The 17,219-nt window shown below is 37.9% G+C and overlaps 1 protein-coding gene across 2 annotated transcripts; it reads left to right on the top strand.

The window, feature by feature from the left end:
* The first annotated feature begins 2,726 nt into the window (after positions 1-2,726).
* Positions 2,727-15,647, top strand: scarb2a (scavenger receptor class B, member 2a). Of its 2 annotated transcripts, XM_052556467.1 has the most exons (13): positions 2,727-3,244; positions 6,285-6,445; positions 7,082-7,229; positions 7,341-7,535; positions 8,040-8,131; positions 8,474-8,593; positions 8,670-8,848; positions 10,583-10,701; positions 11,036-11,109; positions 11,200-11,251; positions 11,338-11,490; positions 12,025-12,072; positions 12,356-15,647. In XM_052556467.1, exons 1-13 carry the CDS (start codon positions 3,122-3,124, stop codon positions 12,485-12,487), a joined length of 1,596 nt encoding a protein of 531 aa, XP_052412427.1. In that variant the 5' UTR covers positions 2,727-3,121; the 3' UTR covers positions 12,488-15,647. The 2 variants fall into 2 exon arrangements, with proteins under 2 accessions (XP_052412427.1, XP_052412428.1); XM_052556468.1 differs by lacking the exon at positions 12,025-12,072 and having other exon boundaries at positions 2,814-3,244.
* The last annotated feature ends 1,572 nt before the right edge of the window (positions 15,648-17,219 follow it).

The following is a 17,219-nucleotide window of genomic DNA, read 5'->3' as shown; positions in this document are numbered from 1 at the left end:
TTATTCTTCCTTTTTCACTTTAATGTGCGGTCATTTTTAAACCTGTAGAGCGAAACAACCCTAAACAAATAAATAAGTAAAGTGTAAGATGTTTAATTAGGAAATGTTTACATAACCCTCTCGAACCCTTCCATTTCCTGAACTCAACAGGATGCAACTGAAAGCAGTTTTGCGTCATGGACACACACGACATGCACAGGAGTCTTCAGACAGTAATGTTAAAAAAAGATGTCTTTATTTGAAAATAGTGGATTCTGGTCACAAGCTCATGCTATTCATTTGTCAAATTATGTTTTTGTCTGTATTGGGGACATTAAGAGAAGTTATAAAAAAAAAAAAATCAGAATTCTGAGAAAAAAAGTTTAGAATTTTGAAATATAAAACAATATAATGTATACAATAATAGTACATAAAGACTTGTGAAATAAAATGCCACAGTTACCTTTTTTTTTTTTTTTTACTCTGTGGTGGAAACAAAAAGAGAATTGCAAGAAAAAAGTCTGATTAAGTCTGAGTTAAATGTGCCAATAACTGTATCTTTTTATTGTTTATATGTTCCCATATATAAAATGGTTGAAAAAATACATAATATAAATTTAAATAGTCATTGTGGGTTGTAAGAAACTTGAATTAGTTGTTTTTACATAATCCATTCATAGATTATTGAAACTAACTCTTTTGTGAAGGCATGCAGTGTTGTTGGAGCACCATTTCTCCTCTACCTCCTGGCGTTAAATGGTTTGTTTTCACTTCTCTTATTTTCACAGATGCTCTCTGGACTGAGCATCCTTAACCCCCCAAGAGAGCTTTGATAAAAGTCACATTAACCCGCTTGGAGTAGTAGGCAAATAAGGTTTGACATAACTGTCTTTTCCTTCAGTTTAACTTAAAGTTAACTTTGTCTTTTATCAGTAAGTTCACAACAGTTCACGAGTAAGTATGGATAAAGTGGATTCATAAAGCTTTATGACTTTACTATGTCACAGGCACATAGTTACTTTATGATGTATGATGTGGCTTTACTGTCAAAATATATACAGGACACACAATAAATTAATCTTTCTGAGGAGTGCACTCATTGACTGCACTACATTAAGGAAGATTTTTTAGCATGATAATATTAAGCACTCAGAAGCTTAAACGTGTCCTACAGGGACATTGTCAAATGAAAATTCTGTCGCATTTGTAAAATAAAGCTTTGTTTACCCCGGGGGTGCAGGCATTTGAGAGGATGGGGGAGGGTCACACTTAAAAATAAAGCTTCTTTATGGGCACCTATGGTTTCATGAAAAATCTTTAACATTCATGGAATATTTCCATTAAACAAATCTAAAAAAATATTCACACATGAAAAACGTGGTTCTTTCAGAACTGTTCAGTAAAAGGTTCTTTAAGGAACCCAAAATAGTTCTTCGTTGCAAAAAAAAAAAAAAAAATCCTTTTGAAAAAAAAAAAAAGGTGTCTCTGCAAATACTGTGTTGAGTGTCTTGGTGTAAAAACTTTTATTAACTCAACTGTTTTTATCAGCAACATGGCAGCATGCCGTGACAAGGCCAGTGACCTTGAGGTATGCTGATAACTGTTACATGTAAAGAACAGCAATAAAGTAATTGTCTCTAAGGTCTTTTCCGGCCCTTTTAAGGGTTAAAACAGGTACCAATGTTGGTAATTCATTACATAGGTTACATACATATTAGTCATAAACAACTCTGGTGATGCATGAATTCAAATCAGAAACTCTGGAAACTATACTAATTTCCTAAGAGTTATGCTGACCCATAAAGTGACAGTAAGCTTTGTACAATTTAATATATATCCAAAATATTTTTTGTAACATTATCAAAAAGAAAAAAATGTAAATGCAGATTAAATATGGCCAAACTAGCAGTTGGGGTTAGGATTCAGACATAGCCTATAGTTAAAATGTTTTTAAATTTATCGAAAGAATAATTATAATTAATTATGATAGTGAAACAGCTCCAGAATCTTACACGTAGTTTTATTTTCTGTGGTAGGGAGATACCCACTCCCATCTTCGTCCAATTTAGGTGCAGGATGCGAGAGCAACATCACATTTCCAGCGTGCTTCAGCTCTGAGGGCTCCCTTTAAATAAACTCCGCCCCGAAATCAGTCGATCAAATTCGGCATCGCGCTTCTGGGCCCTCGGCCAATCATCCTCCTCCGGGGGCGGTCCTAGACGGTGGTCCGGGAAGACGTCATCCAATAGAATCGCGAGCTCCTCTGACAAAGGCGATGCGACAATCATCACTTACCTTGCGAGCCGCCCATTATTCATGTTCATTCACAAGAGATTTAAGGAGACACGACAGTAGATAGCGGAACTCGAATTAAGACCTAACGGTCTCACGGTTGATGTCTTTTAAAAGCACAAACCTCCCCCTGAGCTTTAACGTCTGTTCCAGTGGATTCGTCAGCGCAGTGTTATTGTTTGTATGACAAGTTTGTTTATTTTAACCGCACATATACCCAAATGAAGCACTTATTGTACTATATTAATACAGTAAATTCACTGCTACTGTATTTGAGAACCGGCTACATACGAAGTCTTACGCTTTTACAACGAAACATGAATTATAACTGCGGTTCTGTATGTTTGCTGTTAGTAAATCAATTATTTGTCTTTTTCTTAACGTATAATTTGGTCAGGGCAGTAGAAGTGTGCAGCATATTTACTTTGTTGTTCTGACAGGCACACAGAAATCCGTTTTGAAAACCCCTTTAAATTGTGACCTCAGCCCTGAGGGAGGTTTAACACGCCCCTCTCTCCAAAAAGTGTGTTTCTTATGCATGACTGGCTCATTTGAATGTAGTGAGGGAGGAGGAGAACACCTCCGTTCCTGTTGTTACCAGAGCTGATATATCTCAGCCTCCCAGAAACGCTCCTCTAATCTCACATCAGCGGCACCGTGAGCGTCTCATCCCCATGATAGAGGAGGGAAAGCCTGTCTGCCTTTGAGGCTATCAGGGGAAAACGGAGACATACCGGGAGCTTCTCCAGTAGAAGTTCAGAACGAGAGAAAAAGAGATAGACAGACAGAAAGAAAAGTGTTATTTTTATATTTTATTTCTCTACAGATTAGCCAATTTGAATCATCAAACATGACTAGAAGATCATGTGCCATTTACGCCACCGGGATCGTGTGCGCTCATTTGCTTATTTTGGGAATCGCCCTTCTGGTGGCTCAAGTCTTCCAAACAATGATTCAGGAACGGATAAAAAAGGTAAGTCTTTTATAAAGTGCTTAATTCTACCAAAAGCTCGTGTTCTCGCAGAAAGCCGGCTTTTACAGTGATTCAGGGCCAGCGTTGTCCTGCACGAAGCTTCAGAGCATCACGCGGAGTTGCTAGCGTTAATATCACTTAATGTAAGCATTTCGAAATCATGCAACAGACGAGTCTAAATGCCGTCTTTTAATCTCTTCAATGGTTCTGTACGTGGGAGACAAGTTCCTGTTCTTGCTCGCGGTGAGACCCAGACTACATAATTTCACGTTACGTAGACTACAAACCTGTCTTTTGGCCGTTTGATGCCCCCCTCTTTAGCGTGTAGGTTGGCAAAACATGCTATTAAATTACCGTGATGTAAATATGGGTTTGTTAGTAACCCTGATTACAGTGGGCTGTTCGCTGTCTGTGACCATGAAGCCTATCATATTGCGGAAAACACTTTTTCCCCCCATCCCTCTCTCAGATCCACTTCAGCAGTGATGCTGTCTGTCTGCCTGCCTGAGAATTAAATGCTTTCCGGTGCACAATACCGGAGAGTGAATTCCTTGTCTTTAATGTAATGGTAAAGGCTGTTCATTCACAGATCTTGTGTGTATATGGCAGGGGGAGGTGTGCTCGGGCTATATGTGTGCCTTGTGGGGGAGGGTCTCAGCCGGTTCTCCTTGGAAAAATACTTGGAATTCTGACCTCCACCCTCAGTATTTTTAACCAAGTATATTCGGTGTCCAATGAGATTCCCCTAACCTGGAATTCATGGGTGGGTGTTTGTGGTGGTCTGTGGGAGAAGTCAGCTTTGCTGGATGTTGTACCATCTATTGACGGTTGCTTCAACGCTTTGCAATTGAGCTTATACACTGTGCACTTTTCACATTCAGTAAGTCAACTGTGGCAGTCGAACATGTCACATTCAGCCTTCAGGCTTTAGTTCTCTAGACAAAACTACTTTTTCAAGCCCTCAGGTGATGTGTGTCTTGTGAGTAGGGCGTGGAATGGGTGGCATGTTTAAGGAGTTTGTATATGTGAGGCAGTGTGCAGCTCTGAGGCAGTTTTTCTTCAGTGTTTTATCTCTTTTGACAGTTACAACTTCCTTTGCTTGTATAAAATAATTTCCAGTTGCTGGTACTCTTACAAGCAGAAGACGTGCTCTGGTATCCACTTTACTAGAATTTAGTACTGTTATACTTTCACGTAAATTACAAGTGATCTCACTATCTAAATACAAACATTTGTTGTTTTTCTTACCTTGGCTGTAGTTGCTCGATCAAAGCGTTGAGCATTTTCTAACATGGTTTGATGTCCATTAGGACCTTCAAAGATCTCTCTTCTCAAGGTTGTTGAGCATGCTGTGTGTTGAGGTCAATGCAGTAAGTTTTTTTGTAATCGTGTTTTAACCTTTTTTGATTCATTTTGGATAATAAATTTTTTAATAATTAGAAATATTCTAAACATATTCCATTGAATAGCTGCAAGAAAACTAAATGGCTGTAGAGAACGCAATCATGTACATTACCATTCAAACGTTTGGTGTTAGTTAGATTTATTTGACATTGTTTCTAAAGATACATTTCAAATATACTGTATGCTAGACTTTCTATTCATCAAAGAAGCCTGACAAACAAGTTCATGGTTTCCACAAAAATATTTAAAAGCAGTTTATTAACAATAATAATAAATCGGCACCAAATCAGCCTATTAGAATGATTTCTGAAGGATCATGTTACACTGAAGGCTGCCGTAATGTGTGCGGAAAAATCCAGAATACTTTTATAAAAATATTTTTTAGAATATAATATTTGACTATTTTTGTTTTTACACCTTTTTTCAAATAAATGGAGCCTTGGAGAGTAAAGACTTGCATAAAAAAGTGTATCTGTACTTGTTAAGGTGAGGTCTGGTGGTTTTAGCCAATTAAAATTGAATTGGTGTCCATAAGCTAAAATACAAGACCAAAATCATCCTTTTTTTTTAACCAGGCGTAATAAACAACTGTTGTCAGTATGGGGGTTAAAGAAAATATGTCCTGACAAACCTCCTGAGAATCCCTGAAAGATTAGAAAAGAGAGGCAATGTGTGTGGTGCAACATAATATTACTTTAAAGAAAAGCTTTAGTCGGATTTCACTACACATGGATGAACAAGTTGAATAGCCACAGATTTTCTTTAGAGCTTTACTTTATAGTAAAGCACAGGGTTACTCCTAATGACAGAGATCCCATTCAGAGCTTACGTGTGAGAAAAAGAAAAAAAAACTCTGTTCAAAAGACAGGTGTACTCTTAAATTATATGACCTGTTTGAACAAACACACCTTTATGTTATGTCAGGGTCATAATAGTGTAAATTAATGCACAGTTTCTCATTAATCAATTGGTGATTTGCAGATTACGACACATATTATATGTTTGATTGATTGATTTTGAAACAAACAAACTACTTCTTTTTTTTTTTCAACCTAAGGTGCTTCTTTAACCAATGATTCTAGAGAATCACTTTCCTGTCAGGACCTTTGAGACACTGAGGGTCCAGCTCTGCTACACTGCTGAAGTCATGACTTTTTATTCCAGATAGAATTATCTGCATTTCAAGGCAGCATTCTAGAGGAAAACCCTCTGGATGTTATACGTTTGTTACGAGGACTCACACTTTGGAGCCTCGCTTTGTCCATTACATGTAGTCATGAATGACATTGTTCTGAAATGAGTGTGTTGTCAAAATAAACCTTTTTCTTCCGTCTGAGTTTAAATCACGACACTCAAGAAGTGAGAAGTGGGACTACCGTGCTGAACCTACCTTCTGATGGAAAATTCAAATAGCAGAGTTTTTTGTTTGCGTTGCTCTCGTCATGTGTCGTGGGTCACTGATGTTGTTTTTCTTCCTCCTCTAGGAATCAGTCAAAATGTCAGTCAGCATTTAGCGTTTGCATTCTTCCTTCCCTAAATTTGATTGAAACTCTGTTTAAGCAGAGTAAAGCAGAGCCACAGCGTTTTCTGGTCCTTTGGTTCTCTCTCTTGACCTCTGCCTCTGTTTCATTCACAGGAGATCACACTGGCTGAGAACAGTAGAGTATTGGAGGGCTGGATAAATCCACCACCACCTGTTTACATGCAGTATTTCTTCTTCAATGTTACCAACCCAAATGAGTTTTTGGCCGGGAAGGAGAAGCCCAAAGTCACTCAAATAGGGCCATATACCTACAGGTGATTTACACATCTTTAAATGTGACGATTTACCAGTCTTGAAATGTACTCAATATTCAGATGTTCATTTTCATGATTCTGGGCCGTCTGAAGTGTTCTGTTTTCTAAACGAATGTCTGTTGTCAGTAACAACAAGTTTGACACCTAAGTCTAGAATGACTCATTCTTTTAGTAGATAGGAAACGGGAAACGTTACCCTAACCACTTTAAACTAAATGTCAAATATTCATCATTCACTTGCAAAATTATTATTTGCAAATGTAATGTGTTAATTAAAGAAATTAATACATTTATTCATCAAGAATGCATTAAAAATATCAAAAGTTACAGTGAAGATATGAATAATGATAGAAAAGAGTTCAGTTTTTTTTTAATGCTGTTCTTTTGAACTTTCTATTCATGGAAAAATCCTGAAAGAAATTTTCATTTGTATATCGATAATATTAAGGAGTGTTTCTTGAGCAGCAAATCGGCATATTAGCATGATTTCAGCTTTGCCATCAAATAAATAAATTACATTTTAATATATATGAAATTAGTACATGTTGTTTAAATATTGCTGCTTTGCTGTGTTTTTGATCAAATACATGCAGACTTGATTGTAAATCAAAATAAAATGCCTCTTTCTATTATCAGGGAATATCGACCCAGGGAAAATGTCACTTTTCTTGAGAATGGGACGAAAATATTTGCCACAAATCCCAAGAGCTTTGTGTTTCTTCGCAACATGTCATCGGGAGATCCTGAGGTTGACCGTGTGATAACGGTTAACATTCCATTCATTGTAAGAAGGGATTCGTTTTGCATTGGCGACCAAATAATTTAGCATTTAAATTTAGACTGACCATAGCGTTTGTTAAACTGATTATCTTAAATCCTTCCCCTCTTGTTTCAGGCCGTGATGAACGAGTTAAACTCCTACTCCTTCTTTCTGAGGTCTGCTGTGTCCATGTGGATGGGATCCATGGGCATCGAGGTGTTTATGAATCGCACAGTCCATGAGGTCCTGTGGGGTTTCAAAGATCCGCTGCTGTCCAAACTCCAATCCTTCAGACCAGAAGTGGATGAGCATTTTGGCCTGATGTACAATGTAAGAATTATGCAGTTTTATCACATTCCGTGCTTTAGTCAGTCTAAATGGGTCATATATTTGTGCGACCGACAGCACACACAACCTCTAAAGCACACATACGATCAGAACAGGATAAGCAAATGACGTTATCATGACCCTGTCTGTCGTAGACTGCAGATGTTGTCCAGTGTATCAGGCTTGACACAGTGGCCTGGTTTACTCTAATGGCTTTTAGACTTCTTCAGGGATTATATATATGTATCATATTTAGGACAGATATTAAATATCTGCAGTTTGTGTAATCGTAGGTATAACGTCAGTACCTTGAACCAGCGAGTAAGCAGTTTACATTAATAAAACATTTAGTCTTCCACTCTGCATTCATATCAAGGCCGCCAAACAAACTATTTTTGTACTCTTTGGTGACTCTCTAGTCATCTTTACCCTTCTGTGACTTATGTGATTCTTCTTCTGCTGATGGCTGGAGAATTATATTAAATTCACTTTATGTGCTGACCACAGAAAAATGGAACCCACGAGGGTGAATTTGTCTTCCACACTGGAGAGAAGAACTACATGGACTACGGCAAGATTGACACGTGGAATGGCATCAGGTACCTCAACGCTTGCATAATCTGCATTGGCTTACTGACATAGTGAGAATTGTTGCACGCTCACTTGGCGTCTGTTCTCCTACCTTAGGAAATGAGGTTAAACACACACAGCATGCCTGCATTAGATGCTAGATAAGTCAATATCAAAGTATAAAGTTCAAGAAAAGAGCTCCTGTGCTTCACATTTACCCCAGTTGACCCTTATCCCATTGGATACCCTAATGGAAATGTGTATATTTTTTTATTTGAATTATGGAGAATTAAGTGTGTAATAAACCTTCCTTTTCCATTAGAACATGTGACAAAAACAATGGTCACATCTGTTAATTTTCTCTCTTGCAGTCAGATGAACTGGTGGTCCTCTAACCAGAGCAACATGATCAACGGTACCGATGGCAGTGTCTTCCACACCTTCCTGTCCAGGAAAGAGCTGCTCTACATCTTTGCTGCTGATCTGTGCAGGTAAGTAACATGTTTTAACACTTACAAGGTACTTGGTTACTCGTACATGGTTGCTTACATTTGGTATTACATGTAGATCCATTCATTTGGGTTACGTGGCTGACAAAGAGGTGAAGGGCATCCCTGCCTTCCGCTTCGCCCCTCCTTCAGATGTGCTTGCTCCCCCGGATGAGAACCCCAGTAACGCTGGCTTCTGCGTGCCTGCTGGGGATTGTCTAGGAAAAGGAGTCCTCAAAGTCAGCGTCTGTCGGCAAGGTAAGCCTGTTTTGAGTCACACCGCGTGTTGGTCGGAGTAGGTTTTTACCGTGAAAAAGGTGTGGGATGTTTTCAAAAGAAGCAATTTCCTTGAATTGCATGAGGAAACATAGGGTAACTTTTTAAAATTAGTATTTGTTTAACAAGATAAAGAGGTTTAAGTGTGCTAAAGGTTTTGGTGCCCTGAATAGCTGGTCCAGACTGACATTCAACCAAAGCAAACCAAGCATATGTAAGTAGTATTGAATTTCAGGGTTTACCATTACCGATCGGTGGCCTCGTAACCTGAGTTCAAGGTGAATTGGTCTACTTTTGTTTGCACAGTCTTGGACTATGAAAGGGAAATCAGGGTTCAGCGCTTAATGAATAACTTTTAGTACAGTTTTATGACTCAAGCACTTGATTCACTGTAGGTGTCCTCTGACAGATTACGCTATCTCAGCCTCTATTGTTTCCGCCATAAACTAGTCGGCTAATATTATTATTGACCGAATGTAAACTCTCACTTTTATCTTGTGAGGACTCATGATAGGAAACAGCTGGTGAAATTTGCACATGCTTTGATTAGTCATCATTCCTAGAATTGTTCTTGACTGTCCATTAATGGCTATATTTAGAGTATTATTAAGGAATGGGATATGGGATATAAATCAGTGATATTGTACATATTGCTCTTAGCTAATGATAAGTCCAAGCACTTAATAGTAGTATGTTGGTGTTTTCGGTGGTGTTTATCATGTACTTGCCGTCTTTTCATTGAGTTTGTGCCAACAAAAGAAGAAGTTTCATTTTCTGTTAGTGTGCATAAAAAAACAAAAAGTCCTAGAAAATGATGCAGGGGCTTTATTTTAGATCCTGGAAAATGTTAGAAAGTGCTCCACTGGGCCAGTGGTGCGTTTTTACTCGCTTTGCATTCGTTGATCATTTACATGTCTTCATGACTTACAAACATAAGCATTTGCATTCGGAGCAATATATGCTCTATCGTTCAAAAGTGTAAGATTTATTTTTATAGAAATGTATATTCTTATTCGACATGGACACAAATTGATCAAAAGTGAGAAGTGAAGACTTTTACAACATTACAATTGAATGTTGTTCTCTTATATTTTCCATTCATCAAAGAATCTTGGAACAAAATGAGTCACTATTTCCACAAAAATGTTTTCAACATCGATTATAATAAAAAAAAAAATGTTTCTTGAGAACCAACACGTCATATCAGAATAATTTCTGAAGGATCATGTGACAGTTTAAGACTGCAAATAAAGCATGGAATAAATTACATTTTGAAATGTATGTAAATGGAAAACTGTTGTTTAAAATTTTAATTATATTTCACAATATTACTGTCTTCACTGTTTCTTTTATTAAATAAATGAGCTTAAATGAGGCTTATTTCAAAAAACGTTTTTTCATAATGGTACAGTTGTTCTGCCTTGCCAATATTTATAAGCGTCATGGAGTTGTTATAGTTGTACAATTTAAATCTTTTTGGATTGGCCATGTAAAAAAGACAAAAACCGAACTACTGGCCTAAGGCTTGACATGACTTTAATCATTAATATGATTTAATCGCTCTTTATGACCAGTCATTATAAAGCAATAGCTGATAAAGAAGTTGTTGCATATTCACCGTAGTTTTCATGGATGGGTGATTGTCAACCACTGATCTGAATAAAAGAACAGCACCTTATGCCTATTTCCTGTTCCTATTTCCCCTTCACCGTATAGGTGCACCCATTGTTGTGTCATTCCCTCATTTCTACCAAGCTGATGAGAGATACATCAAAGCCATTGACGGAATGAACCCAAATGAGGAAGAACACGAAACATACCTCGACATCAACCCGGTAAGCAGTGCAGACGCTTTTACAGCGACAGTACTGACTTGTTAGGGCTCTTGTGGTTTCTAGTCTGAAAGTAGTATACACCGTCCTCACCTTGACAGGAAAAAAATAATGTGATTCACTCTGATAACCACAAGTGAATGTGAAACTGCACCCAACTAACTCTAGTGTTTTTGTAGCATGTCGTGATGGAAAATGGACTCATTAAGTTGGTGTTTGATTAACTTCTCATTCCGCAGGTTGTTTTGGGTGGAACCAAGCAAAGACTGATTGTACTGTGGTGAATACTGGTTGACTTCCAATAGTAAATGGTCCCGTTTCTTTTTTTTTTCTGCAGACCACAGGGGTTCCCATTCGTGCCTGTAAGAGAGCTCAGCTCAATGTCATACTGAAGCGAGTCTCTGGCTTCCCGTGAGTAAAAACGTCTCACAAAAACACTAAAGAATGTTCTGGAGTGAAAAAAAAATGGAAGTCTCATTAGCCTTTTTTTCCCTTTTTCAGCAAAACAAAATTCCTGAATGAGACCATTTTCCCCATCATGTATGTCAATGAGGTGAGTTTTTATGTCATCCTTGCTTCCTTCGGAACATACATTTTTCTGTTCAGAAAGTTTATTTTTGTTTTCTGCTGTATTTTTAGACCGCTACTATTGACGATGAGTCTGCAGCCCAGATGAGGACGCTTCTGCTGATTGTAACGATTGTGTCCAACTTCCCAGTCATCATTGTGGGACTGGGGGCTATTTTACTTGTGGTCCTGATCCTCCTCGTCTGCAGGAACCGCCAGAGAAAGGTAAAAAATGTATGAGCTTATGAAATTTATATTGCTTAGTTAAGAGTATAAATGTCATTTGAAGGTCAACCATACCTTTTCTGTTAAAAATATTAATGGAGTAACTGTTAATATTCTTTAGAAATGCCAGTATGGAAAAGCCCTTAAAATCCCCTCAGACTTTTCACACCCTAGCCTTGAAAGACAATTAAATGTCATTCACCTTGACTGCACTAACCCTAGCTTTGATACCCATGCATGCACCTGCACGAGGAAATGCATGTGCTTTAGTGCACGTATTATTTGATCAAATATGTTCTTTTATTATAGCTTTTCTTTGCAATATACAGTAATTATCAGTTGGGTTGGTCAACTATTTTTATGACCTTTTAATGAATGGTTGAGTGGGGAAAACATTTGTTTTGCACATTTGTACACTAATGTTCAAAAGTTATTTTATAGAATTATATTTTTACTTATAATCTGCCAATGTTGCATAATGCTTTTACGTTTTCAGTAACGATTTTCCTCCCCCTTTTTTTTCCCCCAATTCAGAACGAAGTAAAACGTATTGATTTTACTGAAGCTTTTCATTCTTTTGCTGTAAGTCTTCATTTTCCCTTATACACACATTTTGCTTTCATTTTGTTCAAATTTGCTTGTTGTATTATTGTATTTGGGCATTTTAAGCATTATAACGGTTTTATACCAATATGAATAATATCTCCTGTTTCTGCAAATCACGTTCATTGCTTCGCCTGCATGGTGATAGTAATATACTTCTGCATTCGATTAGATGTTTAGCTACTTAGTTCATGTGGTACATCATTTAACGTTGACCTCTACATGGTTTGCACATGGTAATGGTTCTGCATGTTCTGTACAGACGGCGAAGGATGAAACCGCTTATACCCAAGTGAGCAACCAAGCGGAGGATTCGCCAGAGAACCGCACCAATCAGCCTTCGAGGAACGGATCTTACATCGCCATGTCCCCAGTAGAGGCGCAGAAGTGTTGATGAAGATGACTGGTGGAGTCTCACCTGAGGACGTCACGTCTATCCTCCACACCCTTTTTATATGTTAGTTTCCACTGTGCGATTCGTCTTCGGGGACCAGGCCCCCGCACCCTCACCACCGTTTGCCAAGGGTCACTTATTTGACTTGTGACTTTTTTTTATTTCCTTGAGCATGGCCTTTCAAACTGCCATATCTTCGATCAAAACATATGTAAACTCAAAGCACCCACTTCAGTTTCGAACAACCGTCTCTGGGTTCCCAGAGGCTTCTGTTGCCTAGTCCTGAGAGGCCTGAAACACACTCTCTTGCCTTTTGAAAACGGATATATGCATTGCATGCTCACAGAGTCCATAGTTCCTGAAGGGTCATAAACCCTTTCAGCATGAGAGAGCGTGAAGGGTTCGCAGCCTGTGCTCTTAAAGTGTTTCAGATCTCTTCCCACACTACTGTATACAGGTCTACACAGACAGACCTTGAACTAACACAGCTCTACATACATCAGACCCTCTGATAATGAGCAGATAAACTATTGATTTACCTCCTCTTAAGAGTATTAGAGAGCTAAAAGGTCTAATATGCTAACAAAAAACTGGGTCTTATCCAGAACTTGTGTGTGTGTGTGTGTGTCTGATTGTACATACCAGAGTGTTTGTTTGTGTGTGTGTGTGTGTGTGTGTGTGTGTGTGTGTGTTACTGCAAGCATGTCAATGCTTGCATGTTTTTGTCACACTGTGGTGAACTGCTCTGGTGGGTCACCATCCACCGTTTTGCGCGATGCAGTGTGACAACAAGTGGAAACTAGTGACTTCAGCGGTCCTCTTCATTTCACAGTATCTGAGTCATGTTTTTTTTCTGATGCCAGAAACATTTCAGTGATGATGGCTGGTCAGACAGTCTCCTTTAAGGCATCGTATTACAGACATCGTACTAGCTTTCAGCATTTCATAATGAACGAACAACTGACGTAGAACACTCACAAGCGAGACTTGAATTGCTCTGCCTTACAGATACTTACGAACACAATGTGATTCAGCTGCATGGTAAAGGAAGGTATAAGGTGGAACTAGACGAAATGTCAGACCGATAATGGCCAATCAGTGGCGGACTTTGAACTACGTCCTTCGCTTTTCACAGCAAAACACGTCTGTTCTGTAATCTCGAGAGCACAACTACAGTCCAGCGAACCCACAGTCGAATCAGAGCAGAAGGGGTTAGAGGTCAGCAGGTTTTTGAGGGGTAATCTGTGAAGTTTGCACATTTTTTTCTGTGCACGTTTGGTTTATATTAACCCTCTGTGGATGAAAGAGACTCTAGCACTTGAATCACTGCTTGTGTCTGTTGAGTTTATTTTTGTGTTGCTTTTTATGTTCTGAGCCTTCGATATTGCTAAAAAAAAAAAAAGAATTGAGGCCATATTTTAAATCAACTTGAACAGGATGTGATAGCTGCACACTTGACAAAATATCACTAAAGATGAATCGTCATATTAATGTCTGTTTGTCCAAATGAATCTTTTTGGTTGTCTGTCTGAAGTTGCCATAACCCATGAGTGCGTTTACACTCGTATGTATCAGTAAATCATTCCCATTTGGGTGATGCTTGTTGGAATGATTGATGTTTGTTACTTTTATTTGACGTAAACCATCTGTTACTAATTGCGACCGCGGTTTTCGTGGATTGCAGTGCACACTGTTGCGTATTTGCCTGTGCCATGGATTTAGCTTATCTTAAAGAATTAGTGCAAGGATTAAACTGGAAACGCTGTGTATGCGCCGTGTCTTATGCAGCTGTATGAGAACAGAAAACTGAGGGAAAGTAATTCAAGCTTTAGTGTAACTACCTGTCCATTGGAGTGGCTCTTTGAGTTTTGTTGTCCGCGCAGTTAGTATATACATTTATGTGAAATGGTCTTTTCTCCGCTCCATCTGTAAAAGACCCCGCAGGGCTATTTTGGTGAGACGTAACATGTGACTTGAGTATGAACGATTTAAGAACCTGAGCCATTTCTATACAGTTTCCAGATTCCTTGTGGAGACTTTTGCCCCTATATGCTTGACCAAAGATGACATCGGTTTGGTAGATAACTGGTTTGTTTGCTTTCCACACAGATAGCTGCAGTGCCATTGATATCCCACTTACAAGAGCATAAGAACCTCATTGTCTGCGAGGGCAAATATGAAAAACAAAATATTTTCCAGAGCATACTATGTGTGTTTATAATATGTTTAATACAGCAAAGAACTTAAGATGTATGACGATATGTAAAAAGCTAATTTTATAATGAAGTAAAACAGTTTTGTAATCAGACAGACGAATATTTATGTTTTCATATGTTCAATGGTATGTACAGTACATTATCTGAATTACTAAGGTCTTTTTTTGACCTTGGTCATTTCTCAAAAAAAAAATTATTATTATTTTGTGATGTTACAAGTGGGGTCATCAAACACATTTCTGTTTTCTTCTTCTTAATTACATTTTTTTTTTTTTTGTCTTCTGTCAGATTTCTGAAGTAGTACCAAGTGAATATTGTCCTAAATTCGAGATGGAACGGTGTATGTGGTTGTAAAAACTGTTAACTTTGATGGAGGAAAGCTTGTGTTGTATCTGTGGGGTGTGAGCCTATGTGTGTAATGATCTCCTGTTATACAACTCTCAAGCTGTCAACACACTGTTTGTCCAACTGGAATAACAAAGGGAAGGCTGAGAGTCTTTGAGTTCCACTTAGGAAGATTGCCATAGTGCCATGTTGGGTACAAGGGAAATTTCCACTTGCAATCTAACCTTTTTTTTCTTAGATGAATGATGCCCTCCTTCAGGGATGAGCTTTTAGTGCCAAACCATCCTTGTTCATTTCACTTGCTTTAGTAGCAAAATGTTTAAGCAGTGTAGCAGTTGTTTTCTGGAGCTGGTAAATTCCTCATGACATCTTTGAGGATGGTTTTAAAAACACTGAACACTTCATCGTGTCCTGCTGAGATGCACTGCATTTTTTTGCTGCTGAGAATGACAATCCTTATTTCATGTTAGGTGCAAAATCATTTCAAGTAATATTAATTTTTAGTTTTGATAATTTACACTGCACAAATCTTTCTACAATGCTTTTGTAAACATTTTTAGTGTTATTTGCAAAAAAATAAAATAAACAATTCTTGAAAAGTCTTTTGTCATGTTTCTGCTTTCTTGCCTGGCACATTTATAAACAGAGCGACTCCAGAAATACCAAACTTTATATGATTTATATTCTGAATAAGCTTATCATAAAGACTGCATTTATTAGATCAAAATGCATTAAAATTGTAATTCTGTAAAATTACATTTAATTTTTTTCATATACATATTTTCAGTAGCTATTACTCCTTTTTTCAGTGGTACATAATCAAATCATTCTAATGTGTTTAGTTGCTGGTCACAAATACTGATCAGTGTCAAGTGTTCAAAATAGTTGCTTAATACATTTGGGGAAAGTGATTTATGATTTTATGAATAGAAAGTTCAATAGAACAGCATTTATTTGAAAGAGAAATCTTCGGTAACATAAATGAAAAAAAAAATCAATCCGTCAATTGCACAATCTGTAAATAAATATTCTGTGTTAATAACACCAGATTTGTTATATGGAAAAATCTGTGTAAATATTTTTCATTATTAATGTTTCCCCCAAAACGAAAGCATTTAACAGTAAAGTTTACACACACACACAAACTTCAGTATTAAATTATCTTGTTTAGGGGAAAACATTAACAAAGAATATTCATACAGGGTTTTCCATATAACAACTCCATATGACTAATGTCCTATTTTCCAAGTCTACTAAAGCCTTTAGGGTTTGGAATGAAAATGTAGCGAGTAAATAATGACAGTAATTATTCATTTCCTCTGTAATGTCTTGATTTGTGACATTTCACTGACCCCCAGTCGAAGGACTTGATGGTTTTGTTACATCATAAAACCTGATGGTCTATTCAAGGTCTTCGAATCAGACGAAATGAAGCAAGCTTGTCCTGCGTCAGTCACTTGTATAACCAATTTGTAAAAAGGTCTTGGCCATTAAAACAACCAACCCGTTTGGCCACAACTACAGGAAAGTTTTGAAACCACTAGTGTGGCGATAACCTCAGATGTTAAAGTGAGGTATAGAGTGGGAGGTCTGACGAAACCTGACGACAAAAGCAGTGATATGTAGTGATTCAGAGCAGCAGACATGTGAAGACTAGCGTTGTTTGATAGCTGTACTTGTCCAGGCCATCTTCCACCACCCACATAGGCCTCTTCCTGTTCACATTTCACAAAAGACCTGAGGGCGAGCGAGCAGACGGCTCTCAACTCCTCTAAACACCGCAGTCTGTACAGACATGTCACAGCACCGCCTCCTAGTGGTAAAACGTAGTTATCAATAATCATATTCTTTGAAAAAAATATCGCTAAATACTTATCATCAGTCATACATAGGTGAGCTGAGCGGAGAAATGCCTTATTTGGTGTGTAGCAATGGGTTGGTTGCATAGACTGGTTGGTTGAGATGAATTTCTGGTTAGAAAATGCTCAAGAATAACGTCACTTACAGCACTTTGGTCAACTAACTACTGTTGTTTTTAAATGGAGCTCTAGAAATAAACTAAACTTGAAACTATGTTTTTTTTTATGACAAAGCCAACTGTGTCAGCGTGTGGGTAGAAAGGAAAGCATCAGTCTGCTATTTTGGCTTGTCTTTTTCCTAGGACAATGCCT

This window comes from Carassius gibelio, chromosome B5 (genome assembly GCF_023724105.1).
Source record: "Carassius gibelio isolate Cgi1373 ecotype wild population from Czech Republic chromosome B5, carGib1.2-hapl.c, whole genome shotgun sequence".
NCBI lineage: Eukaryota > Metazoa > Chordata > Actinopteri > Cypriniformes > Cyprinidae > Carassius > Carassius gibelio.
The sequence above is the reverse complement of the archived record's forward strand: the minus strand, read 5'-3'. Positions and strand labels throughout refer to the sequence as shown.